General features: G+C 36.5%; 1 protein-coding gene across 1 annotated transcript in view; it reads left to right on the top strand.

Moving 5' to 3' along the window:
* Positions 1-22,045, top strand: part of LOC121423641 (asparagine synthetase domain-containing protein 1-like) — a 54,538-nt gene extending 32,493 nt beyond the window's left edge. The window contains exons 6-14 of the mRNA XM_041619051.1: positions 1,701-2,755; positions 4,088-4,207; positions 6,434-6,521; positions 7,414-7,448; positions 13,474-13,633; positions 16,244-16,311; positions 17,432-17,515; positions 20,628-20,718; positions 21,510-22,045. Coding sequence (XP_041474985.1) covers positions 1,701-2,755; positions 4,088-4,207; positions 6,434-6,521; positions 7,414-7,448; positions 13,474-13,633; positions 16,244-16,311; positions 17,432-17,515; positions 20,628-20,718; positions 21,510-21,701 — 1,893 coding nt within the window. The 3' untranslated portion in view covers positions 21,702-22,045. The remainder of the gene's footprint in view (positions 1-1,700; positions 2,756-4,087; positions 4,208-6,433; positions 6,522-7,413; positions 7,449-13,473; positions 13,634-16,243; positions 16,312-17,431; positions 17,516-20,627; positions 20,719-21,509) is intronic.
* The last annotated feature ends 1,820 nt before the right edge of the window (positions 22,046-23,865 follow it).

Raw genomic sequence — 23,865 nt, 5'->3', positions numbered from 1 at the left:
TGAATGCTCGATGCGCCCAATCAAGGTAGCTGTGCTAAAGCCGGGGTAATAGTATGCAGCGCCTAGAAACATTTGTATTAAGCGCTATATAAATGTTGCATATTATTATTATTATTATGTTAACCCCACCCCCAAAAAATAAATTAAAAAAATTGGAGGAGGGATGAAAAAAAATCAAGGATGAAAAAAAGGGAGGGTAGAAAGCTTCAATTTGTGATCATCAGTGATGCCATTAATAAGGAATTGTGACTACCCTTTAACCTTCCAATTATCATGCTAGGCTGTTACCATTATTGGAAAGGAGCTGACACCTGCTAGTTGTCATGAGCTATTACAGATCAGATAGAGTTAGAACAATAGAGGGCTTTACTTTCAGGCAAAAGCCAAACTTGGGCCCTGGAAATTAGTTTCCAGGGCAGTAGGGAAAAAATAACACAAGGTTAAGGCCCTGTCACATCATCCCGTGTCGCATACATTCGTAATTCCGAAGCTTCGTTATTCCGAAGGTTCGATATTTCGAAGGTTCGTATTTCCGAAGGTTCGTAATTCCAAAGGTTCGTTAGTCCGAAAACGAAATGAGGTTCGTAATTCCGAAGGTTCGTTAATCCGAAAACGAAATGAGGTTCGTAATTCCGAAGGTTCGTTAGTCCGAAAACGAAATGATTAACAAACCTTATTTCGTTTTCGGACTAACGAACCTTCGGAACAACAAACCTTCTTTCATTTTTGGATTAACGAACCTTCGGAACATCGATCCTTATTTTGTTTTCGGACTAACGAACCTTCGGAACAACAAACTTTTCGTTTTCGGATTAACAAACCTTCGGAACAACGAACCTTATTTTGTTTTCGGATTATCGAACCTTCGGAATAACGCCACAAATGTTCGGATTAACAAACCCTTTTACGTTTTCGGATTAACGAACATCGAGGTAGAGGCAATTTACGTGTTTCGGAATTTCGAACATTCGGAATAAAGAACCTTCGGAATTACGAAGTGTAACCGTCCCGTGTAAGACTTGCGGATGAGTTGTGGGTGATTGCCCGCAACTCACCACAAAAGTGTTTGAGCATGTTCAAAGCTTTTCTGCTTGCAAATCAGATTTGCGTGCGCTTCTGCGTGTGAGTTGCATGCGAGATACTGTCAATGCAGCCGACCTGTGGGTGGAACAAATAGTCACACGCAAGGCTTGCATAGAACGATGTGATCGGGCCTTAACAATTCTTTTTCAGAATATCACAGACCTCCCACCTCTGATGTTATTATTGCATCTTTTTTATTTCCAGGGTTTTAATGAGATAATTTTTCATTCATTTTGGGGAGATGATGATGATGATTATAAGTACTATTATTGTTTTTATTTTATCATTATCATCACCATCATCATTATTTCTTATAATTTCTTATAATTCTTAATTCATTATCATCATCATCATTATTCCTTATCAAGTTATTATTATTTGGGGGAGGGACAATAATAGGATGAAATTCACTCATTCCATGTGTATTTATCTAATTTCAGGCCTAGGGATATACATGTAGATCATGCCATTTTAGATTTTATTTTTCAGAAGTTTTATTCCTGAAATGTGTTCTCATTTTCAAAGAAAGAATATATATACTTTTATTTAATTTTCGTCCTTTCAAGTATTTATAGCATAACTTTATACAATTTTTTCTTTTTATTTTGATTTTCCAGGCATCTGAATGGAAGGAAGTTCCAGCCTCTGGTATCTTCTGCCTGGATGTTGCATCCTGGTTTTCTGAAGCATCTACAGGGAGGTCATCAGAAATTGTGTGGTATCCATGGCGACATCCTTCACCCAAGTGTGCCATGGTGATGCCAACTTCTACCAAGTCTGGGGCGCACGAAGATGGGTCCACAAGTGTTGATCCAGCTCTCCCCATTCAAGCTGTAACAACATTGGAGAAAGATGGTGTGAAGTCACCAATTGGTGATTTTCTTAAGTGCATCACTGGAGATGGTTGCCTCAACAGCCCCATCTCTCCTCTGAATATGCTCTTACCAGACCAGTCTGCAGCACCCAGTGTGGGCTGTGAGATGAGGAATGATGAGGGGAATGGAAGGAATGATGCAGATACTGATCTTCAAGTGAGCAGAGAACTGCGGGAGAAGGCTGAGGAACTGATCAGGGTGCTCGGAGAGGCAGTTCGGAAGAGAGTGACCAATGTGCCTTTGGGGAAGGAAGCAGTTCATGCAAGCCATCAGCTTCAGAATCTCCATTTGGAATCTCACTCTGGTGATGGTCTGAAACCAGGCTTATCCAGTACAGAGCCATGTTTCAGGACTGAAGAGGATGGTCATGAAGTGGCTCACAGGAACGATGAGGAAAGAACTAGGCACAAGAACCATCAAGACAGAATCATCCATGATGTTAACATGATTCATGGGAAGCCAGGTGATGATGATCCTTCCTATTCTTCACATCGAACAAACCACATCCCTTGTTGCCATGGCGATGACCCTGTTGGAACCGTGAACCCATCTCCTGACGGGTGTCAATCATCTCCCACTGATGGCGCGATGACTGCCTCACCCGGAGCGGAGGACCTTGCGCACGCTGGGAATGTTTATCAGGAGTGTGACAGAGACATACCAACATGTAGCAACACCTCGTCTTCTTCTGCAGTCTGCTGCCCTCGTGGTCAGGGGGAAGAGACGAAGAGCAGTAGAGTTGGGGTGCTGTTCTCCGGTGGCTTGGATTCCATTGTTCTGGCTGCTCTGGCGGATAGGTAACATTAAGAAGTGTTCCAGTAGGTATTTCATAAAGCTCTTTGTAAATTACGGATGACTTTAAGCACGACTGGTGATCCTTTCTTGTACTATATGATATATCCCTACATGTATGTAACTGACTTGGCATCCAAGAACATGTCCAATTTGTGCGTAAATTTGTGCATAGTTTCACAAACAGCTTTATGAAACACCCATTTGGGCCCTGTAATGAAAAAAAGGTTTACAATGGATAGCAAATATAAAACAGCACTTCTGATTGGTCCCTGATCAGTATTTTTATGAAAACATTCATGGTAATCATTGTTATGTGGAACACAGATTTTGTTATATTGAGAGAGGAAAAAGGTGAGAAAAGTAAATAAAAAAGTGCAATGTAAATTGTTATCATTTAAGAAGGGAAATATACATTAATGGACAGCCTCACTTCACTCAATCTGTTCACATCAGTATTTTTTTCATCTACGAAAGTCATATGGCTAGAAATGAGAGTAATGTACGTGGGGGCACCATTTCTATGAAGATTAGAGGGTATGTGGTTCCATTTAGTGTAAGATACCCAATATTTGCTCTTTTTTGTTGATTATAAAATATCAGACCAAGGTATTTATGGTGTGATGAGATTGATAGGGGTAATGTAGCCCAACATAGCCTCCTTAAAGCAAAGCAAATGAGGACCAAGAGAGCAATGTAACCTTTATACAACAAATGTATGCACTGCTTCTTACATTTAAACATATCGTCAGCAATTTATGAATCAGTTTAATCCTCGGCTGGTCTCCAAACATGATTTTGAGATAATCACCTTAAAAATTTGGTTGTTTTTCCGATGCTCATTACTTTGTGCTTTGAAAGAAACCAGAGCAATAATTCAAACCTAAATTCTATCCTGAAATGATTTGCAAAAGTTTGTTCACAACATGTTTGAAATGATGTGTAGGTAGGCATTTCAGAAATAAGATTATTTTTACAAAATACGGGGGTTTAGGTCTTTTCGTAAATACACCTGATCATGCACACGGTTTATGCTTCTGTAGTTTGTAAAAAACTCAATTCATATGCCCAGCATTAACTTACAGGTTGAGTTTTTTTACTCCTGCATGCCATTCTCTAAACTTCTATAGAAACATTGATTTAGTATGCTTTGTGAAATCAGAGATGGGAAATTTCAATCTTATTCTAAACAATAAGAATTTTGATATTTCTTTTTCAATTCTATCCAGTTTAATAATGTAATTTCAGAAAATACAAAAAAAACTCAAAAAATTAGAAATTATGCTTGTTAGTAAATCACATGATATGTAAGTGTGTATGCTTGCTTTACTATGTAGGTATGTACCTGATAATCAACCCATAGATCTCTTCAATGTGGCCTTTGAACAGAGGAATATTACCCACCAAACCAAAATCAAAGACAGGAAGAAAAAAGACCCCGAACTACAGACGAAAAGGTAATACGATACTGAAAATTGCAGGAATAAAGGCATTTATCTACATTTTCCACTCTCCGCTCAGGTGTAGTAAATGGATAGGAAAGAATTTCTTGAATGCTTGAGCACCTGAGCAAGGTAGCTAAGCTTAAAGGGGGGGGGGGGCTGATAGTGTGCAGCACTTAAAAACGATGTAGTAAGCGCTATATCAGTGTTGCATATTATACTGTAATGATAACATTCAATATGAAAATAATGTCATCTTTACCCAGGGTAGCCACTTTAGTTCCAAAAACTGTTCTCCGCCGGTTGAATGTTACCCTGGTTTTAGCTGGGCTGCCTAGGCGCTCAGGCATTGGAGGAATTTACTACACCTGGATAGAAACTGGCAAACATGAATAAATGCCTTCCTAAAGGACAGGAATTCTGTAGTGGGATTCAAACCCAAACCTCATGGTTCATCCACTCAGTCACAACTCCCATATACCAGTATCGGTATATTAATTGATACAAAGTACAACTATTATTACCCCGGCTTTAGCTCAAGCTGCCGATTCATCACCAGCACTTGGAGCATCAAGGATTTTATCCTACCAGGTATCCACTCGCCTCACCTTGGTCAAGTGCAGTGCAATGTAGATATACTTCTTGCTGAAAGGAAAGTCACACCAGCTGGGATTTGAACCCACATCCCTTGATGAGAAAGACAAGAGTCAGAACCACTAGACCACTGTGTTCCCCACCACTTTTCATTACTGGTATAGGGTGACAGAGTGGTGAACATCTAGAAGTTGGTCAAAATGTTTACAAATCTCTTTGGAGGTATGCCAAGAGAGAAAATAAAGAGATGTGTTTAGCAATCGCAAGAAGTCTGAAAGAAGGCAAGAAAAATTGAGACAAATTGATTTACAGGGCTGTAGAAAAATTGACAAATGCTAGTGTAGATAGTGTTAGGATGAGCAAAAGAAAAAGGGGGAGTGGAATTATCAAAGAGATTTTTTTAATTGAAAATAACATTAAAATTGTAACTTCAAATTGTACATTGTGGAGGAGAGTTAAAGTTGTATATCTAGATGGGAGTATTATTATTCAGACTCTTTCAGTTTGGTTAATATGATTTTTTTACAAACTCTTGACAAAGTAGTGATTGTCAAGAGTATAGAAAAAAACAGTTTAATAGAAATTAAGATAGATATTTATTAATGGGACAATTAGGCATCAACATTTTCAACATTTTACATTCTTCTGTATGTATCTGATAGAAGAAGAAGAAGGAAAAGAAGAAGGAGGAGAAGAAGGAGGAGGAGGAAGAGGAGGGGGAGTTTTGCTGGAAGATAATTGGGAGGAAAAATGAGAGTTGTTTCTTTGATAGAAAGTACATGTATCATTGTGATGTTTTATGTTCAAGCCAAAAAGGACATGTGTGCAATCATATTGTCATTCCCAACAACCTGCTGCATGAAAGCAGGTCACAGATGAAGTCGTTTCATCTCAGATCTGTAAATCTCTAGTAAATCCTAGGCTCAGTTGTGTAAACCAATCCTTCTGTGGATCTGAAAACAAGTAAATCTTTGCTTAAATCATGACAGGGTGAGATTGAAAAAAAGGGGGATTTTGAAGTGCAAATTTGATTCAAAACAATATGAATTAACCTTTGAAATCTGATTATTTTTTCATATTTTTCACTTCATTTATTTCCATGCCTCTAGAAAAAACAAGACACAATACATCGAGATTGAAATCAAGCATATGATTCCTGAATGAAACAAAACAACATTGACAATTGTAAAATTTGTACAACATGAAAGAATCATTAAGTAATGAATGGGATAGTAGGGAGGAGCAAACATCCATAGGCCTATGATGGTTCCTCCCTGATTGACATTCACTACAGATTTTCCAATCAACTTTCAAGACTTCAAGAAACAATGATCAACCAGATCAATCAAACTAGTAAAAAAAAAAATCCCTATTATCAAACAAATACTTCATCAAAAATAAATTTAATTTTGCCCAAAATTTTAAAGGAGTAGAATTTTGTAAAGTAGTAGGCATTATGAACTCTCTCCAATACTTTGGGGTATTTTTGAGACATTTAAAATTTGCAATTGCTGGATAGATTATGTGCATGTATGTACTTGTATAGAAGTTCATATGTTATATATAACATTTTAGAAGTCTCTTATAATCATGTTAGAATTGAATGTGAACATGGTTTTGATGACTCTGATATCCATTTCTTTTCAGCTTCGATGTTCCTGATCGTCTGACCGGCATATCAGGTTTAGAGGAGCTCCAAGCAATCAGCCCTTCTAGAAAATGGAACTTTGTAGAGGTGAGTTACATATCATAAGGGGCATAAAGGATGTAGAATGAAATGATTGTTCAGAATTCAATAAAATCAAAAGATCGTTTACTTTGCTATATTTAAGATGTTTGAGGTCGCTATTCACCTTATACTGTATGTGCGAAAAATTAAAAGAAATATTTATCATAAAAACAACAACATAAATTGAAATGAAGACACAGTTCAAATTCAAAACCTTAATTTCAAAATCACTACTGAAGGTTCTTATGCAATTGGAACAGGCATGACAGTTTCAGTACTTTGGTAAATTGTGCTTACTTTAAATGCAAGAATATCAAATAGGCCAAAAATAAGATGAAAAGAATATGTTTGACACAGATCCAGTAAGCCTTTTACCTGAAAATGTACGTTCAATCTGTTTGAAGTCAGCTATCCATTGTTTAAAAATCTTTTGTTGTTCCCCTGGTAATTCTTCTCACTCATCGGCAAAACCCTTTTTTTTTAAATTCCTCCTCTCCCCTCTGTTTCTCTGTTTTGATCCTCTCTCTTCTCATCTCCCCCCCTCGCTCTCTCTCTCCCTCTCTGCCTTTCTTTCCAATATATCCTTTCTGCCATTTCCCTCTCTTGCCCTCCCTTCTCTCTCTGTCTCCCTCTCTCTTTCTCTTCCCTTCTCTTAACTCTATCTCTTTATTCTCACCTCTCTTTACCTCATTGCTCTCTGCCAACTTTTTAATACGTCCTTCCCACCATTTGTCTCTCTTTCTTTCTTCCTCTCTTCCCCTATCTCTTCTCTCTTCCCTCTTTTTCGTATCTGGTCTCCTTTCTTTTCCCCTCTTCCTCTTGGTTCTCGATTATGTTGCATTACATGTATATTAACCCCTTTCTCTCTCTCTTTCTCTCTTCCCTCCTCAACTACCAGATCGATGTCACATTGGAAGAACTCCAAGCAATGAGGTGAGCACAGCAATCAAAACCATGTCATTTCTTGGCACAGTTTCTTTCCGAGCAGCTGCCTATTGCGATGACAGATGAGGGAGCAACAAGGGGTTTATGCATGCTTTTCGAGCAGCTTCAAGTTAAAATGATGGTGTCAAAGTTGGGCTTTAGATTGAAAGAGATGAAACCGTTATTGCTGTAGAGTAAATACGTGGAGATCCTGCTCAGATTTCTGAGTTTATTTTTAGCCACCTCGACGAACTTTTGAACTGTGTAGTTGTTTTTGTTAGAAAAACAAACGCTTCGCATGATGTAAGCCATTGACAAAAGTCATTTGAGCAAGAAAAAAAACAAAAAAAAAACATAGTTTTATAATGAACCCAAGAAAACTAGGTGAAAAATCTTGTGTCTAAATATCTAATGTTGTGATCCATTGAGTAAAGTCATTTGAGCAAATACAAAACAAAAAGCATAGATTTATAATGATTAGTGAACCCATGAAAACTAGGTGAAATATTTGGGGAAAAAAAACATCTGGGGCCCCATTTTACAAAGAGTTACGATTGATCCAATCAATCGCAAATGGAAAGCCAGCAAAGTCAACATAGAAAAATGCATGTATGTTCAAAAACTCTTCTAGATGTATATCCATAAATTCATTGATTTCTTGACAATTTAGTGTGTTCTCCTTTGTTTACAATGGACATTTTGCAATTTCCTGAATAAAAAATTATGACACTGATGGATTTTCATAGAGTTACAATTGATTGGATCAAATGTAACTCTTTGGAAGACGGGGCCCAGAACTCGAGGCTTTAACAGTCTCCTTTCTCACCATCCCCTTGGGGTAATACACATGTGTTATCTGGTATTATTTTCACTACTACATTTATTTTCTTCACTGCATCCATTGCACTAACTGTCATGATTGTCAGTAGGAACTACATTAACATTTTTCTAAAGTTATCACCATGTAATATTGTTTTTGCTGTAATCATCACTGTCATCTTAAAGGGGAAGTTCACCCTGACTATAGGTTGATTTTAAAATATAAAAGAAAAATAAAGAAAAATTGCTGGTAAAAGTAAAATGAAAATTCATCAAAGAATAACAGAGTTATTTTAAAGTTTCTATTTTGTGATGTCAGTAGGAACAACATGAGCATTTTTGTATATGATCGTGCATTTGCACTTGCTGCCCCCAAACTATAGAATAGCCTGCCAATTGATATAAGAAGCTCTCCATCCTTGGCTCTCTTTAAAACAAAATTAGAAACATATCTCTTTAGTTAAGAAAATATGCTGTGTAGACATAAGTAAAAAGAGCTCTGAACAAGCTGCGCTATATAAATTAATGCTTATTATTAATGCTTATTATGTCACAGACGAGCAGCCCCTCAATGTCACGAGATATATATTTTTTTAATGCAATTTTCTCAAAATATTGAAAGATATTTTTTTGTGCGGTGAATATATTATCAGGCACATCTTTCCCTTCCCCTTCTGTAGGTAAAATATATTTCAATCATCATGTTCCATTTTTTTATTGATATTGTAGAATTTGTATTACATGATATATGATGAAGCTGCTTGCAGTGAAGTCACAAACAAAAGTAAATTTAACCATACTAAACTTCTCTTATGCTTTGATTGGTTTTCAGCAAACCTTCACCAATATTTTCTCATTTCTTATAAAAATAATAATGATAATGGTTGCTACTTATATAGCACACAATTCCACCTTTCTGTGCTCATGGCGCTTCAAGAAAAATAAACACAATACACAACAACAATAGAAAATGAAAAAGAACATAATTTGAATTCTCCTGAATAAACACACTATTAAACTGGTAATGGGAGATCAAATAAGTTTTCAACTGGGACTTGAATGTTTCTGTTGAAGAAATTTGGCGGCATTGGATATTTCAATTCATTTATTTAATACTTTCATTAAAAACAAACATAGTATAAAGACACAACATAGACAAAATATAAAACAAATAATTATGATGATAAAAAATAAGCAAACAATGTAAAAAAAAAAACAGAATGAAGAATTACTTTTACTTGGACGGACCTGAAGGTATGAGGAGTGGAAGGAAGGCTAAGCCTTATATAAAAGCCAAGCTCTAAACATATAAACCAAATCACATATCATTGATTTAAACAAAAGATAAGGATTTAAGGTACTGCACATGAATACTTACAATCATCGACACCTATTTACAAATTTGAACACACACAAACATTTTATGGAGTATGAATTATTGCACCAGTGAATAGTTTTGAAGTAAAAAAAAGTTTCATTTTCCTTTTAAAACAATTTAATTATGGGCTTGATTTTATTTCTAATAGTATATTATTCCAGATTTTGGGACCCCTGAAAAATAGATTATTTTGATATATTCATGAATTCCCTTTTGCTATGGGAGTGGGGACGATGTCCGGACATCTTTTAGAAGATAAAAATGTCTATTGCTCCAGTTTTTCCAAATAGTCATGCACAATATGGCGAAAAATAAATTGTGGATGATTGTGCTTTGTAATATAATATGGTATTATTTGCAATTGATTAATCAAATACTTATTGCTAGATCCTAAAATTACCATCTTATCCCGACATACAGCAACAACATACCTGATAGCATGATGTTACATGTAGGTTATCAAGAACGACCTCTGTTTGATAAGTATGCTCGAAATTTTTGATAAAATTTAGTTTAGTCTACAGGTTGGTTTTAGGTCTGAACATCAAATCTGCTTATTGAGATATGTTCCCAACTTCTATATTCCCTTGCTTAGGGATTTTAAAATGTTTATGAGAGATTTCCAGGAACATCCACGCCCACTGTGCAAACGGATATTGAATAACAAGATGACAGATATTTCATTCCCATTTATTTCTTTGTTTCCTGAAAGAGATTATTGCCAAATGCTTCACATCACATCCTATTTTTTCAACTATTGTTCCATAATCTAAAATTCATTCTTTTGTTTTCTATCATCATTATGACATTTTTCATCCTGGCAAGCAGTTTATCATACCAAGTGTAAAACCAGATTTTTTGCTAGCACGTACATGTACAAGTACACGATCAAGGTCATAATTGTCTTGAGTTGATTGCCAAGAATACTTGATATTTTATTAAGGAGCCATTGTTCTCATTTTGGCAGAATGTTCTGCTAATTGACATCTGCCTGACATTCAGAAGCTATATGTCAAACAATGGTTGTTTTTTCAGCAATCCAACTCATGTTGGAAGAAAGTTTTTTCTAAGAATCCAGGAGATTATGAACAAACAGTTGGATGGAGACCCTAGGCTTCATATTGGATTGCTTAAAGCTAAATATGAACCAACCTTTATCGTAAAATTAGGAGAAAGGGACATTGATATTTGACATTCTTCAAGGTTTTAATATTTTCAAAGATTTTAATATTTTCAAAGATGGGGCTGACGGCAGCTTTTCCTATTTTGAAGGAGTGATTTCAAATATTAGGTTGAATGACTAATGCAATGAAACCTATTAAAACTTAATTGTAAACAAATTTAACAATGAAACTCTGTTATGAGTGTACAAGTAGAGTTGTATTCAAATGCACCTTTTGTATCCGTTTTGAAATATTAATAGTTTGATAATATTGTTAATGGGTAAGCAAACGAATAAGGTAGTTAGACCTAGTATAATTGACCAAACTTCAGTCACAACTAATCAGTCAAACTTCATACCAATGAAAAGTGACAAAAGGCTAGTCTGTGTATTGTGAATTATGATTTTCAATTATCTTGCTATTGAGCAAAAAGTAACATAAATGGATACGAATAATGAAGAATACACACATTTTCATTCAGTAAAGTTGATGGATTCTCTACTGTTAGACCTTTAAGAACTCGGAACATTTTGAAATTTGGCAGAAGCCACATGAATGTGATGTAACAACAATTCCTCAGGGATTTGGACGTGAGCCAGAAACAAACCAAAGATGTCCTGAACATCTGGAAGGCGTTACCATGAAGATTCCCTAAGCTATTGTTGTGGAAAGTATGAGGGGAGGATTCCTGCCAAAAATGGAGTATTGTATGGATAAAAGTGCATAATATGGAATATACTTTCCTTTTTCTTTCTTGTTCTTAGTAGTTGTCATCATCTTTTCTTCTTTAAATATCATTCTCCTAATCCTCGTTTGGGTTCTTTGCTTATGCAACTTGTTCTCATATTCTGTTTTTTTTTTCATTTTCTTCTTCTATTCTTTTCCCTTTCTTATCATCATCATCTTAATCACCATTACTATCATCATATTCTTCTTCTCCTTCTCTTTCCCCTTCTTCTTTTTTCTTCTTCTACTCCTCCTCCTCGGTTGGGTTCTATCGCTTGTGCGACTTTTGTGATTTCTTCTCCTCTTTTTCATCTCCCTCTCCCTCTTCTTCTTTTTCTTCTTTTTCTTCTTCTCATTCTTCTTTGTCTCCATCTTCTTATTTGTTCTTCTTCTTCATCTTCTCCCTCTTCCTCTTCTTCTTTTTCTTCTTTTTCTTCTTCTTCTTTTTCTTCTTCTTCTGTTTCTTCTTCTTCCTCTTCTTCTTCCTCTTCTTTTTCTTCTTCCTCTTCTTTTTCTTCTTCCTCTTCTTTTTCTTCTTCCTCTTTCTTCCTTTTTCGTCATTATCCCCCTCCTCTTTTTACCATTTTCTTTCTCCTCTTTTTATTATTTCAATAGGGCAGGCTACATGTATGTAAAAAGTCATTGATCAGACATTTAGCTGATACAGAATATAAATATTTGATTACAGTAACAATACAATCAAATTCACCTTGGATGTTTCTATGTAATTGCCTACTGATTACATCTATCGATGGGTGGTATGTTACATATAAGATAACCTATGATTATCTTTTATCTTTGGTGTACAGATCTGTCAGTTTTCCTCATCTAGACTACATATCTTTTTCAGCCTAACACTTAATCTTGAAATAATCAGGCAAAAAAAATCCTTCCTTTGTTTACTGTATTTACACGCATTGGTAATCAACCTGTATTGACATTTATTCATACCATGTGCCGAGAGGTACAACAACGTACAGTCAACAAACTGTAGGTCCAACCAGTTATAATAATAATAATAATGATGAGACTTGCAAAGCACCAAATCCACTCTTAGAGTGCTCAAGGCGCATAAAGAGTTAAGAGTTAAATAGCAAAGTTTTTTAGAAGATTTTTGAAAGTTTCGACAGAGGTACATTTTTTTATGTCTTCAGGAAGGCTATTCCACAAAGTGGGGCATGCAAAAGCAAATGATCTTTCCCCCCAAGTTTTTGAAACTTTCGGAATGACAAGTAAGCCAGAGGTGGATGAGCGCAAAGATCTGCCTGGTCTGTAGTGATTGGTAAATGAAAGACTGTATTGTGGTGCTGATCCACAAATACTATGAAGAAAAAAAATGCCTACTAATCTTCACCCTCAAGATACTGCTGTGGATGACAGCATTAGTTGCCGCGCTATCTGGTAGTACATGGGGCAATGCACTTTTACCAATGATAGTACATGGTGCACTAAACTTTCATTGTGCATGTGCTCCAGATATTTACTTGAAGATCAGTGAAACACAGAATGACACTTTGGCCCGTATTCTGTAGTCGGGATTAACTCTGACCAGGGTCTAACTTTGTGCTAAAATTATGGAAAGTCAACAACGTCAAAATTTTGAATACATGGAATGTTTCTGGTGTTTTACTCTACTCTTTCCTAATTCTTTATTGATGAAGACAATTGTCTTATTTATCATTCCGGTCTGTAAAGTATGATTCGAGTGTCAAATGAGTTGATACATTAAACCTGTACTATTAGAGATTAATGTCATGATTGGTTATCCATAGCCTTAGACTAGAGTTTAAATTAAACCTGACTTCAGAATGTGTGTGTTTTATAGCATAACTACACTCTTAATTTTTCATCAGTCAGACAGAATATTCTTCGTATTTGAACTATAATAACTTCTAAAACCTTGTAATAGTACAGTATATACATCAAATGTTTATTTTTTCTACTGCAGGTCCGAGTGTCTGTGCCATCTGATCTATCCTCAAGATACTGTCCTGGACGACAGCATTGGCTGCGCCATCTGGTTTGCTGCCAGGGGCCAAGGCAGACTGATCACTCCCAGGTCTCACAGAGCGAACTGCATTGATGAAACCTATAACAGTCCTGCTAAGGTATGCCTCCTGATAATCTTGCTGAATCTTTTATTTCTCCGCCTACCTTTGATGGGTCTCCGATGGCATTAGGTATTCGGGATGTCCAGTTCTGTCCGTCTGTCCCTTTTAGTTTTAGTGTTGAATTCTTAAAAAGTGTTTAAAGTGACGATTTCAAAGTTGGTTTATTAATACATGGGAGCAAAGATATTCTGATCAGAATCTTTGGTCACAAGGTCAAAGGTCATTGTTAGGTACATGGAAGTTTGATGGCAAAATATAAATGCAAGGTGAATGAAACAACCGTAGAGAGAAAAATTAGATCAAATATTCACCCATAGTGCTTGATCAGGAAATGATGAATTTATTAGTCAACAGCATCTAGAAACACAGTGCGCAAAACGCAAAGCGTAAAAGGCATACCGGTAGTGCTTATATATATAAGCACGATGCATTTTACGCTTTGTATACATATATTTGAATATAATTGGCTGTGGTTTTATTTGATGTTGAATTTCTAATATGATAATTTTCAGTGAAAATTACTGACAAAGTTTCTCATGAAATGCTTCCCATGAATGAACTCTGTTCATTCATATATAAATCCATGCATATTTGTTTAGTTCTATTTCCAATATTAGTTATTCAACATTTCAGGATTTTCATGTTCAAAGAATGCAATGAATATGTGTATGCTTATCAGGCAGTGACCTCAAAAGCTTTCTTCTCTCCAAACAATGTGGAATTATATGAGATTGTTGCACTCTCTGCATCAACATTATTTGATGTTTATGATGATGAGATGACACAATGTTCTCTCACTGGGATGATAACATCCAACATTCTTTGTCTTTAATGACCCCTCGCTGGGGTATTAGACATTCCGGTTCAGTTTATCACATCATCCCAGAGTAGGTTTCAAATTGAATATGTGAGAACAACAAGTACAAGAAAGGCTTAAGTCCGTCATGATTATTTTGGGGTAAATTGAGGAAAACAGCATGGTTTTTGTGCATGTCCTGTGAGTAACGTTGGCTTGGGTCGTTCTGGCGCTCGATGGTGCTTCATTGTCTTTGTTTCACTCCATCTTGTGGATCGCAAATGCAACCATTAACCCCTGCTGAACTTGTCCACTAATTGTTTTGAGATGCTGGTCTGGGGAAGGACGTATGACGCATGTGTCAAGAAGACAGTAAAGTCTTATATTATCGTAAGATTTTATTTCATTTCATTCATTTCCACAACAACATCATAGTAAATACAGTTTGTACATCTCAAATCATGAAAAGCACAATTCAAATTGCATTGAAATATGGTACCTCAGCTGTATTTGATGTATAACATCATGATCTGATGGAGTGATCTGTTAGTTCCAGGTTTTTTATAAATGACACTGCAAAGTTACGTCGACTTACTGTGATAAATACAGTCAGTGAACATGATGAATGACATGAGTGACTAGAACGGTGATAGCCCTTATCAGTTCTTGGGAGACATCAAAGTGACACTTCCAAGTGACTCTTATTTGCTTTGCAATCTAACTGTACCTGATATATCTATGAGATAAGGATAGCCCTTATCACAATGATGCTTCAAGTTTAAATACTCTGCTTGCTTCTACAGTCATTGTATGTATTATTAATGAAAATATGATGACCCGTAATTGGTTCTGGGAGGCATCAAAGTGGCACGTCAAAGTCGCTCCTGTTTACTTTGTTAACGGCAATCAAAGTGTACATAATATCATGTTAATGAAGTGACAAAAGCCCACATCAAAATAATGACACTTCAAGGCACTCCATGGGCTTGATACATTCATGGAATCATGGATAGATGATGGCCCTTATCAATTCTTTGGGCACATCAAAGTAACACTTCAAGCTTAATCGTGTTTGCTTAAACTTTTAAGGCAATTTAACTGTACACGTACTGTGCAATGAGATAGGAATAGCCCTTATCCGCAATGACTTCAAGTTTAATATTCTGCTTACTTTGGCAGTCATTGTATGTGTAACATTAATTGGAAATTTACCCAGGTGCAGAACATATGTCCAAGGCTGGTTGGATAAGCAGTCATTGTATCAAATTTACAGTCTTTTGATTTATGTGCCAGAAGTTAGCCTGTGTGTTTATATTGTTGGGGGTCAAAATGAAGAAAAAAAAGATAATATTAGAGCAAGCATATTTTTTTTTTCAGGTAGAACAAAAATCTTGTATACATTTAATAGCTACATGTGTCACAAAATCAATCTTATGTGAAAATGAAAATTAAAAAAATGAAATCCATATTCTATTGTTCGAAATAGAAATCTGAAATATGAATACTCTGAAATTCACTTTGCCCGATTGATTGTGCGCCCAGCAGCCACTGTGCAGTGCCAGATCGACATTGCTCTATCCTTAACTGGTTGAGTGCCAAACAGTGTAGCAGGGACTCCCATTTTTTTGTTAAGATCTTTTTGACCTGACACGGCCAAGTCTTGAACTCCCAACCTCCCAGTTGTGAGATGGACGCTCTAACAACTGAGCCAACACACTTATGAACATGTAGATAAGATAGAGTGTACATGTATCCGTAATATTAACTTCATTAATTTATCAATATTTTCTAAACCTTGTCCATACGTGTAGGTTGTGTTGGTAGGCATGGGTGCTGACGAGCAGCTAGCTGGTTACTCAAGACACAGATCAAAGTTCAAGTAAGTTTGTTAAAAATCATTTGAAGGGGCGTTAAAGCTCTATTGGCTAAGCCTTGGTCTTCAAGTTTGAAAGTTCTGGGTTCAAATCTTAGTTGTAAATAACTGGAAGATGTATACCAGGTGAAGGTGGTGATGGTGGTTGTGGTGGTGATGATGATGACGACAACAATGATGATTATGGTGATGAGGATTTACAATGATTGTGATTGTGATAACAATTATAATGATGATGGTGATGATGATCACGATGATGATCATGATGAGGATGATGAAAATGATGAGGAGGAGGATGATGATGATGATGATGATGATGATGATTATGGCGATGATGATGCCTAATGATAATGAAATTGTGGTGATGATAACAATTTTGATCATGACAATGATTGTGATTATGATAATAATGGTGATTATAATGGTGATAATAAGGATGGTGATGATTATGTTATGATGATGATGATGATGTTGGTGATAAGCAAAGGGTCTAGACTGTATTTTTTTAAGTTATGACTTATCTCCTATCTGTGTATATATTTGCAATAAAATGCATGACTTTAAATTGAAGTTTGGACCTAAGAATGAATTACGATCAATTGCAAGTTTCTTGCAGCACCCCCCCCCCCCCCATTAGATGGAAGTCAAAAGCTGCCCTTGGAAGCACCATCAGAATAGAGAGAAATCTAGAGGCAAGGCCTGGGAAGTGATTCGTGAAAAGACTTGTCAGAGGTTTTATCTGATAAGTCCTTGTTTTATCTGTCAGTTACCATAGTAACAGTGTGTCTCAGCCAATCAGAATCAAAGAAATTTATCAGATCTGACAACTTGTCAAAAGAAACATGTTGATGAAATTGTCCTCTGGGTACTCATGAATTGGTGCGCTGATGCACTAGATTGCAACGCTCGGCAGAGCTCTTCAGTGTTGTTGCGATGCACTGATAAATGACCCTTAAGCCAAACTGATGAAAATGCTTTTATAGAGTATATAGGCAACTGGGCAGGGATCGCAGCACTGTGCTGTTCCGTTCAAAAGTAACATTCACTTAGAATTTGTATTACATGCAGTAATTGAATCTGTTGGTCAGCAGTAATGATTATTCGACTTTTTTTGTTCATTCTCCAGGTCAGAAGGCTGGCTTGGTCTCATAGAAGAAATTAAGATGGAGGTGGATCGCATCTCTGCTCGTAATCTTGGTAGAGATGACAGGTTAGTGAGAGTGTTGCTGGAATTTTTTTGACGAGATAAAAAAATGGACGGGGGTGGTGTCAAACAATTGGTAAGACACAATAATGATAATAATAATAACACAGCTCTTGTAGAGTGCATATCACAATATGTTGTATTGTCCCTATACACCTCCAAAGGACTTGGACATTATTACCCTGGCTGTGTCCCCGTAGTATTTTACAGAGCGAAAGCATTTAAGGAATACATTCCTGCTAGATACCTATTTTCCTCACCTGGGTTGAGTGCAGCATAATGTGCATCAATTTCCTGCCAAAGAAAATTACACCATGGCTGGGATTCGAGCCCACGATCCTCCAGAGATCCATTTAGCCGCAGCGTGTCAAATTTGTTATTGTTATCCATGCATCTAGACAAAAATGCCCCCTTCGTAAACCCCCCTCCCCCCCTTTCTTACAGAAAAGTCCTTTCAGTATACTGCAGATGATATAAGGATAGTTTCTATATTTTACTAGTTAGATGAGAGTTTGGAGAGGACTTCTTTATGTGTCATCATTTGAATGTGAGATGTACATGTACATTTAATTCACTCTCAGTAGTAAATCTGATATTCTTAGCAGTTGTTTCTGCATTTATTTTTTATAATAATTACAAATTCAAAACAATGATCACAAAATACATACAATCTTCCTGACTAAATTACAAACATGACTAGATTATAGACGTAGTTCATATTTTTAAAGTAATAATAATAACCAATTTAAAAAAAATGCTTTTCCCAGAATGGCTCAAAGCGCGTTACAGCATATTATTACCCCGTCATTGGATTAATTTCAATCCCGCACGAAAAGTGCACAATTTCCACTCCCTGGGGAGCATTCCTTGCATTCATCGCAGCCTCATTATGGCGCTGGCAAAATCAAACATACAATATCTTTCGCATCCTACTGGGTATTCATTTAGCACCTGGGTCGAGAGTGGCAAAGTGTGGATAAACGCCTTGCCAAAGGACGTTAGACCGCGGTGGGATTCGAACACACGAACCTCTGTTTACAAGGCGAGAGTCAGAACCACTACACCACGGCTCCTCCTATTTAAGAAAAAACAATGTGAATGCAGAGGCCAGCTATCGATAGTAAAAAGGTTGAATGAATAGCAGCCTGGGGAAAAATATTGAATACATTACTAATATTTCAAACAATGATGGTGAAACTTCACTTATCTTAGAGAAGGCAGTGTTGGGAAGAATAAAAATCAATAAGGCTAAGAAGTGATTTGATTTAGATTTATATGAATTATTTCAGTCAGATGTAGAGAAGGTACACCCAAAGGCGTAGAACCTATTATTTATCAGACTCTAGAGGGCAGCATTGTATTTCGCAAATTTCTGACCTGGTTACAGTTTACGACCCTTAAGTTACACCAGACACCTGTGTTGTGTTAGTTCATTAACCACATGACCCGTGCATTCACCAATCCTTTTGCTATTACTAATGTGATCCACGCCCCCCCCCCCCTCTCCCAAGCAGTAACTTTTAAAAGAGCATTGTTTATTTTTATTGCCTTTTTGAGACGATCTATGTTTGTTCAGAAACTATCGTGGGGAGTCCCTAATGGCTGACTTGTTTACTTGTATGACGGGATCATGTGCAGAGTCACTGTGTGAAGTGTAATGAGGTCTAACGTGTCTCGGGAGTAATGTTAAGAATGTGGGCTATTGACATGTGTCCATGGTTTAATGTCAGCTCGTAAATCACCTGTAGTTGTTCGAATGTGTCATAACTTCCTGTGTTTATAGTCTTTCTTATCTGCAAGTTGGATTCATCTATTGCCCCTGTTCCCAAAGATACACATCAACATTTTTTTTCTGTGTGTTTTCTTCCTTTTTTGATAGTTTATTTGAAATTTGTTCTCTTTGAAAGTGTAAAAACCAGAAAATATATGTTTACATAGACTTCATGAAGCTCACTTGTGATTTTGTTCCTTATCCATTACATGTACTATTATTATAGGAGCGCCTTGAGCACCTAACAAGGTGGATATGTGCGCAATATAAATACCCTATATCATTATTATTATATTATTACAATTTAATCCATTTTTTTCATACCTTGATTGTTTGCAGGGAGGGTCCGTTTCTGTCGGAGATATAAAAAAAATAATAACTTTGAAACCCCTCTTAGAAATCACTTTCAAAATCAATATTCTTTCTTTAAAAAACCCTTTGATTTAAAATCATGAAGTCAAATGGTGTAATAATGTGCCTACTGTTTAAAAAATCTGTTTCACATGAAAGTTTGTTTAAAAGTTGTTAAATTCATGTCAATCTTTATTTTTCGTAAAAGTGTGATCATAATTATACAGCATTGATGAGCGTTCCATGTTACATTCAGGTTCTTGTACAAGCTACTCTGCTTTCTCATTAGATGAGATAAAGCATTGATTTTGTCACTTTACAATGCTGTACAGATTTCATTTATAGTTTGTTATTATTTATAGTTTTAAAAGATAAATCTGAATTTCTTTCACTGTAAGTTCCATTATTATTATTTGAGAAGTGAAGATCTAGGCTGATGTTTGAATATGATACTAACAATACCATCGTCCGATTATATCCAAAGGCCATGTTGAATTTTCTCATCTAGCTGTCTATAACCTATACAACATTTTCCATTTTGTTGTTTGGTTTCGGGGATTGTATATGTTTTTTGACTATCCATGCATATTTCATCTCAGCTTTGATATTTTCAAAATATGCTAAGAAATGCTCTTTGCATTTTTAATTGCCACCTTGACATTACTTGTATTAAGTAGCTTCTTTTTTCTTTTTTTTTCTTTTGAAGTATTTATTTGAAGGTACCCATTTTCGTTTGCGCTTCGCTTGTGCTAAGTCTATTATTGATCTGTTTGTACATTTACTTTCAACTTTTACTATGAATTTCAATGTCAAACCTTTCTCTATATACATTTTGCATTTTGTTTGCATAATGTATGCAATTATTATTCAGGGCACCATGGGAGATCATTGCTTTTTGGTTAATGGGCTACCCTGACAAAATATCAGAAATAAATAAATAAACAGATTAATAAATAAATAAATTTTCTAATTTCAAATCTTCTGTACTTTCTGTAGAGTAATATCTGATCATGGAAGAGAGTCTCGGCTACCTTACCTAGATGAAGACGTTGTCTCCTTTCTCAACAGTCTTCCTATTAACCTCAAGGTATGTCCAACTGAAGTTGCAAGTTATTGAAATTATTTGAATTCATTTGTGATTATTTGAATTTATTTGAAATCATTTGACAATTTTAAAAAATTATTTGAAATTATTTGTGACTATATGAAATAGTCTGAAATTATTTGAAATCATTTGTGACTATTTGAAATAGTCTGATATTATTTGAATTTATTTGACAATTTTTTTAATTTCTTGAAATCATTTGTGATTATTTTGAATTAATTGAAATTATTTGAAAATGTTTGAAATTAGTTGTAAATAAAAGTTGTAATTATAATGATTAACCTTATGAGAAATTAACCTACTGTGTTACTTACCTGGGGATGGGGGTGTTTCAGCCCCTTTAGTATTTTTCATGATAAATCTGTTGTGCAAAAGTTTTCATCTTGCCATTTGCTGACTTTTTGCTTTCAAGTTTCGTACAACTTCTTTCACCCTATTGTGAGTTTGGATACATAATTAGAAATTATGCAGCATTATGAAAGTGCATGTCAGACCAAAATTGCTCAAAAGCATGATTTCATGTACAAAGTCAGTTGCCAATTTAGGAATCAATTTTAAAACAACAATAATGTTCTTTATATTGCTTGTCTGATTTCTTTCAAACTTTCACCATTTAGTTTAACATATTTTTTTGTCTCTCACACAACATGTTATGACCAAGGTTGGATTCCTCTTTAATGTCATACTACAATAAAAAGTAGATACAATGTATCAATTAAGTGAAGGGTTCTATCAACGAATATGCATTTTGTTTGTCCATCTTACTATTACAGGCTGATTTAAATCTTCCAAGAGGGGTTGGTGAGAAGCTTCTTCTGAGAGTTGCAGCCCAGCGTCTTGGCCTGGGCGCATCTTCGAAGCTACCAAAGAGGGCGATTCAGTTTGGATCCAGGATTGCCAAGCTTGAGAACAACAGAGAGAAGGCCTCTGACCGATGCAACAGACTTGAGCAACAGGTTGACTGAGGGTGTACTGAACAGCATCTTGGGTTGGATGTGTCCTCAAAGCTCCATAGAGGGGAATAGAGTTCCGATCCAGAACTGCCAAGCCAGAGAACAACAGAGAGAAAGCCACTGACCGATGCAACAGACTTGAGCAACAAGGAGATTGAGTGTTGCAGAACAGTGTCTTGGCCCTGGAGTACTCTCAGGGCTGCCAAAGAGAGCTGTCCAGTTCTGGTCCAAGATTGACAAGATTAGAAACAACAGAGAGAAGTCGTCTGACTGATGCAACAGTGGAGCGTTGTGGCCCAGTGGATTAGTCTTCGGACTTTGAAACAGAGGGTCGTGGGTTCGAATCCCAGCCATGGCGTAATTTCCTTCAGCAAGAAATTTATCCACATTGTGCTGCACTCGACCCAGGTGAGGTGAATGGGTACCGGTAGGAAGCAATTCCTTAAAAAGCTGCGTGCGCTATGAACGCCTAGCTTAGCCGGGTAATATAGGAGCGCCTTGAGCACCTAACAAGGTGGATATGTGCGCAATACAAATATCCTATATTATTATTATTATTAACAGACTTGAGCAATGAGGACACTGTGTGTTGCACAACGGAGTCTTGGTCCTGGAGTTCATGTATTCTCAGAGCTGCCAAAGAGAGCTGTCCAGATCTAGTCCAAAACTGACAAGGTTGACTGGAGCAACAAGTAGACCGAGAGCTGCCTCCATAGAGCTTCTAAAGAAGCCAAATCAGTTTGGATCAGGAATTAGTAATGTTTAGATCAACAGAGAAGGCTTATGACAGATGCAGTAGACTAGAACACCAAATAGACCGAGGGATGCTAAACAGCGTCTTGGCCCAGATTTTCTATACATTTAGAGAGCTACAGCAGAGACCTGAACTGTTCTGTGCCAATCTTTAGAACAACAGAGAGGAGGCCTATGTCAAATGTGACAGACTTGAACAACAGGTTTACTGAGGGTTGCTGCTTGTCATCTGGCCTATAGCTGATCTTAATGGACCAAAGTGGGCTATCCATTGTCGATACTGGATATTTAAAAGGCAGGGTGATCGAAGATTTCTGCTCACTCTCTTTTGCGTACCCTGTAGTCCAATAAAAGATCACATTGATTGAAATCAAGGGTTTAGCACAAGGAGGTGGAATAGACTCCATTAGAAAGATGGAGGAGGTTGAAGTGTTATATGAGGAGAAAGCATTATCAAGTTGATAAACACATAATTTATTGCATTATAGATTAGGAGAATACTGGTAAGGTAATCTCAAAACAACTGAACTGTTCTTTTAAAGTTGATTGATCAAAAGGAAATGGCTTTGAATAATATGGTAAACTAATACATTTTCAAATAGTGAAATGTTTTTTCAATGTGGTATTTTTTTGGGGGGTGCATTTCACCCAACATCTCAACTGCATATGTGAATCAGTGTATTTTGCAGGTAAATTAAGTAATGTGGGGGTGCTATTGTCTAGTGTGTATTACTCTAGTCTTTCAATCAAAGGGACGTGGGTTTTAGCAGCTGGAGCTACAGTCGGGGTAATATGTATTGCGCCATTAAATAGGAAACTAGATAAATCGTCGCCTCATAAATGCTATATATTATTATTCGAATTCCAGCCATGGCGTGTTTTCCTTCTGCTAGAAATTTACCCACATTGTGCTGCACTCGACCCAGGTGGGGTGAGTGGATACAAGGCAGGATGAGTTCATTAAAACAATATGGTTGGGTAAAGGGTTATGTAATGGGTCATCAATACATGACGCCACCACAATGTCTGACTCATTCATTATTGGCCTGGGGGTGGTGGCTCAACTTGCCCCTATGCTCAACTTACCCTGCCTTCCCCTATATATTATTATTATCAATTTTGATTATATTCTACTTACCTAGAATGTTGCTATGTGAATAAAGAAAATTGGATCACATGATTAACAAAACGAGGTGTTTCCGCTGTTCACTGATCTCTCAAGTATTAAAGGAGCTATAATACATTAATCATATCTGGGGAATGTGAAAGTGTATTGTATGACCTCATCATAATAATATGAACGGGTGATTTGTCTAAACCCAGTCATATTACCAAAGATGGTTCCAACCAATTTCATGAAATTAGGCAGAAATGCCGTGAATTTCAGCGTCTGACATCGCAAACTGGCAATAGTACCTGAGCC

This window comes from Lytechinus variegatus, chromosome 11, assembly GCF_018143015.1.
Source record: "Lytechinus variegatus isolate NC3 chromosome 11, Lvar_3.0, whole genome shotgun sequence".
Lineage (NCBI taxonomy): Eukaryota > Metazoa > Echinodermata > Echinoidea > Temnopleuroida > Toxopneustidae > Lytechinus > Lytechinus variegatus.
Note: the sequence above shows the minus strand (reverse complement) of the source record. Positions and strands in the feature narration are given on the sequence as shown.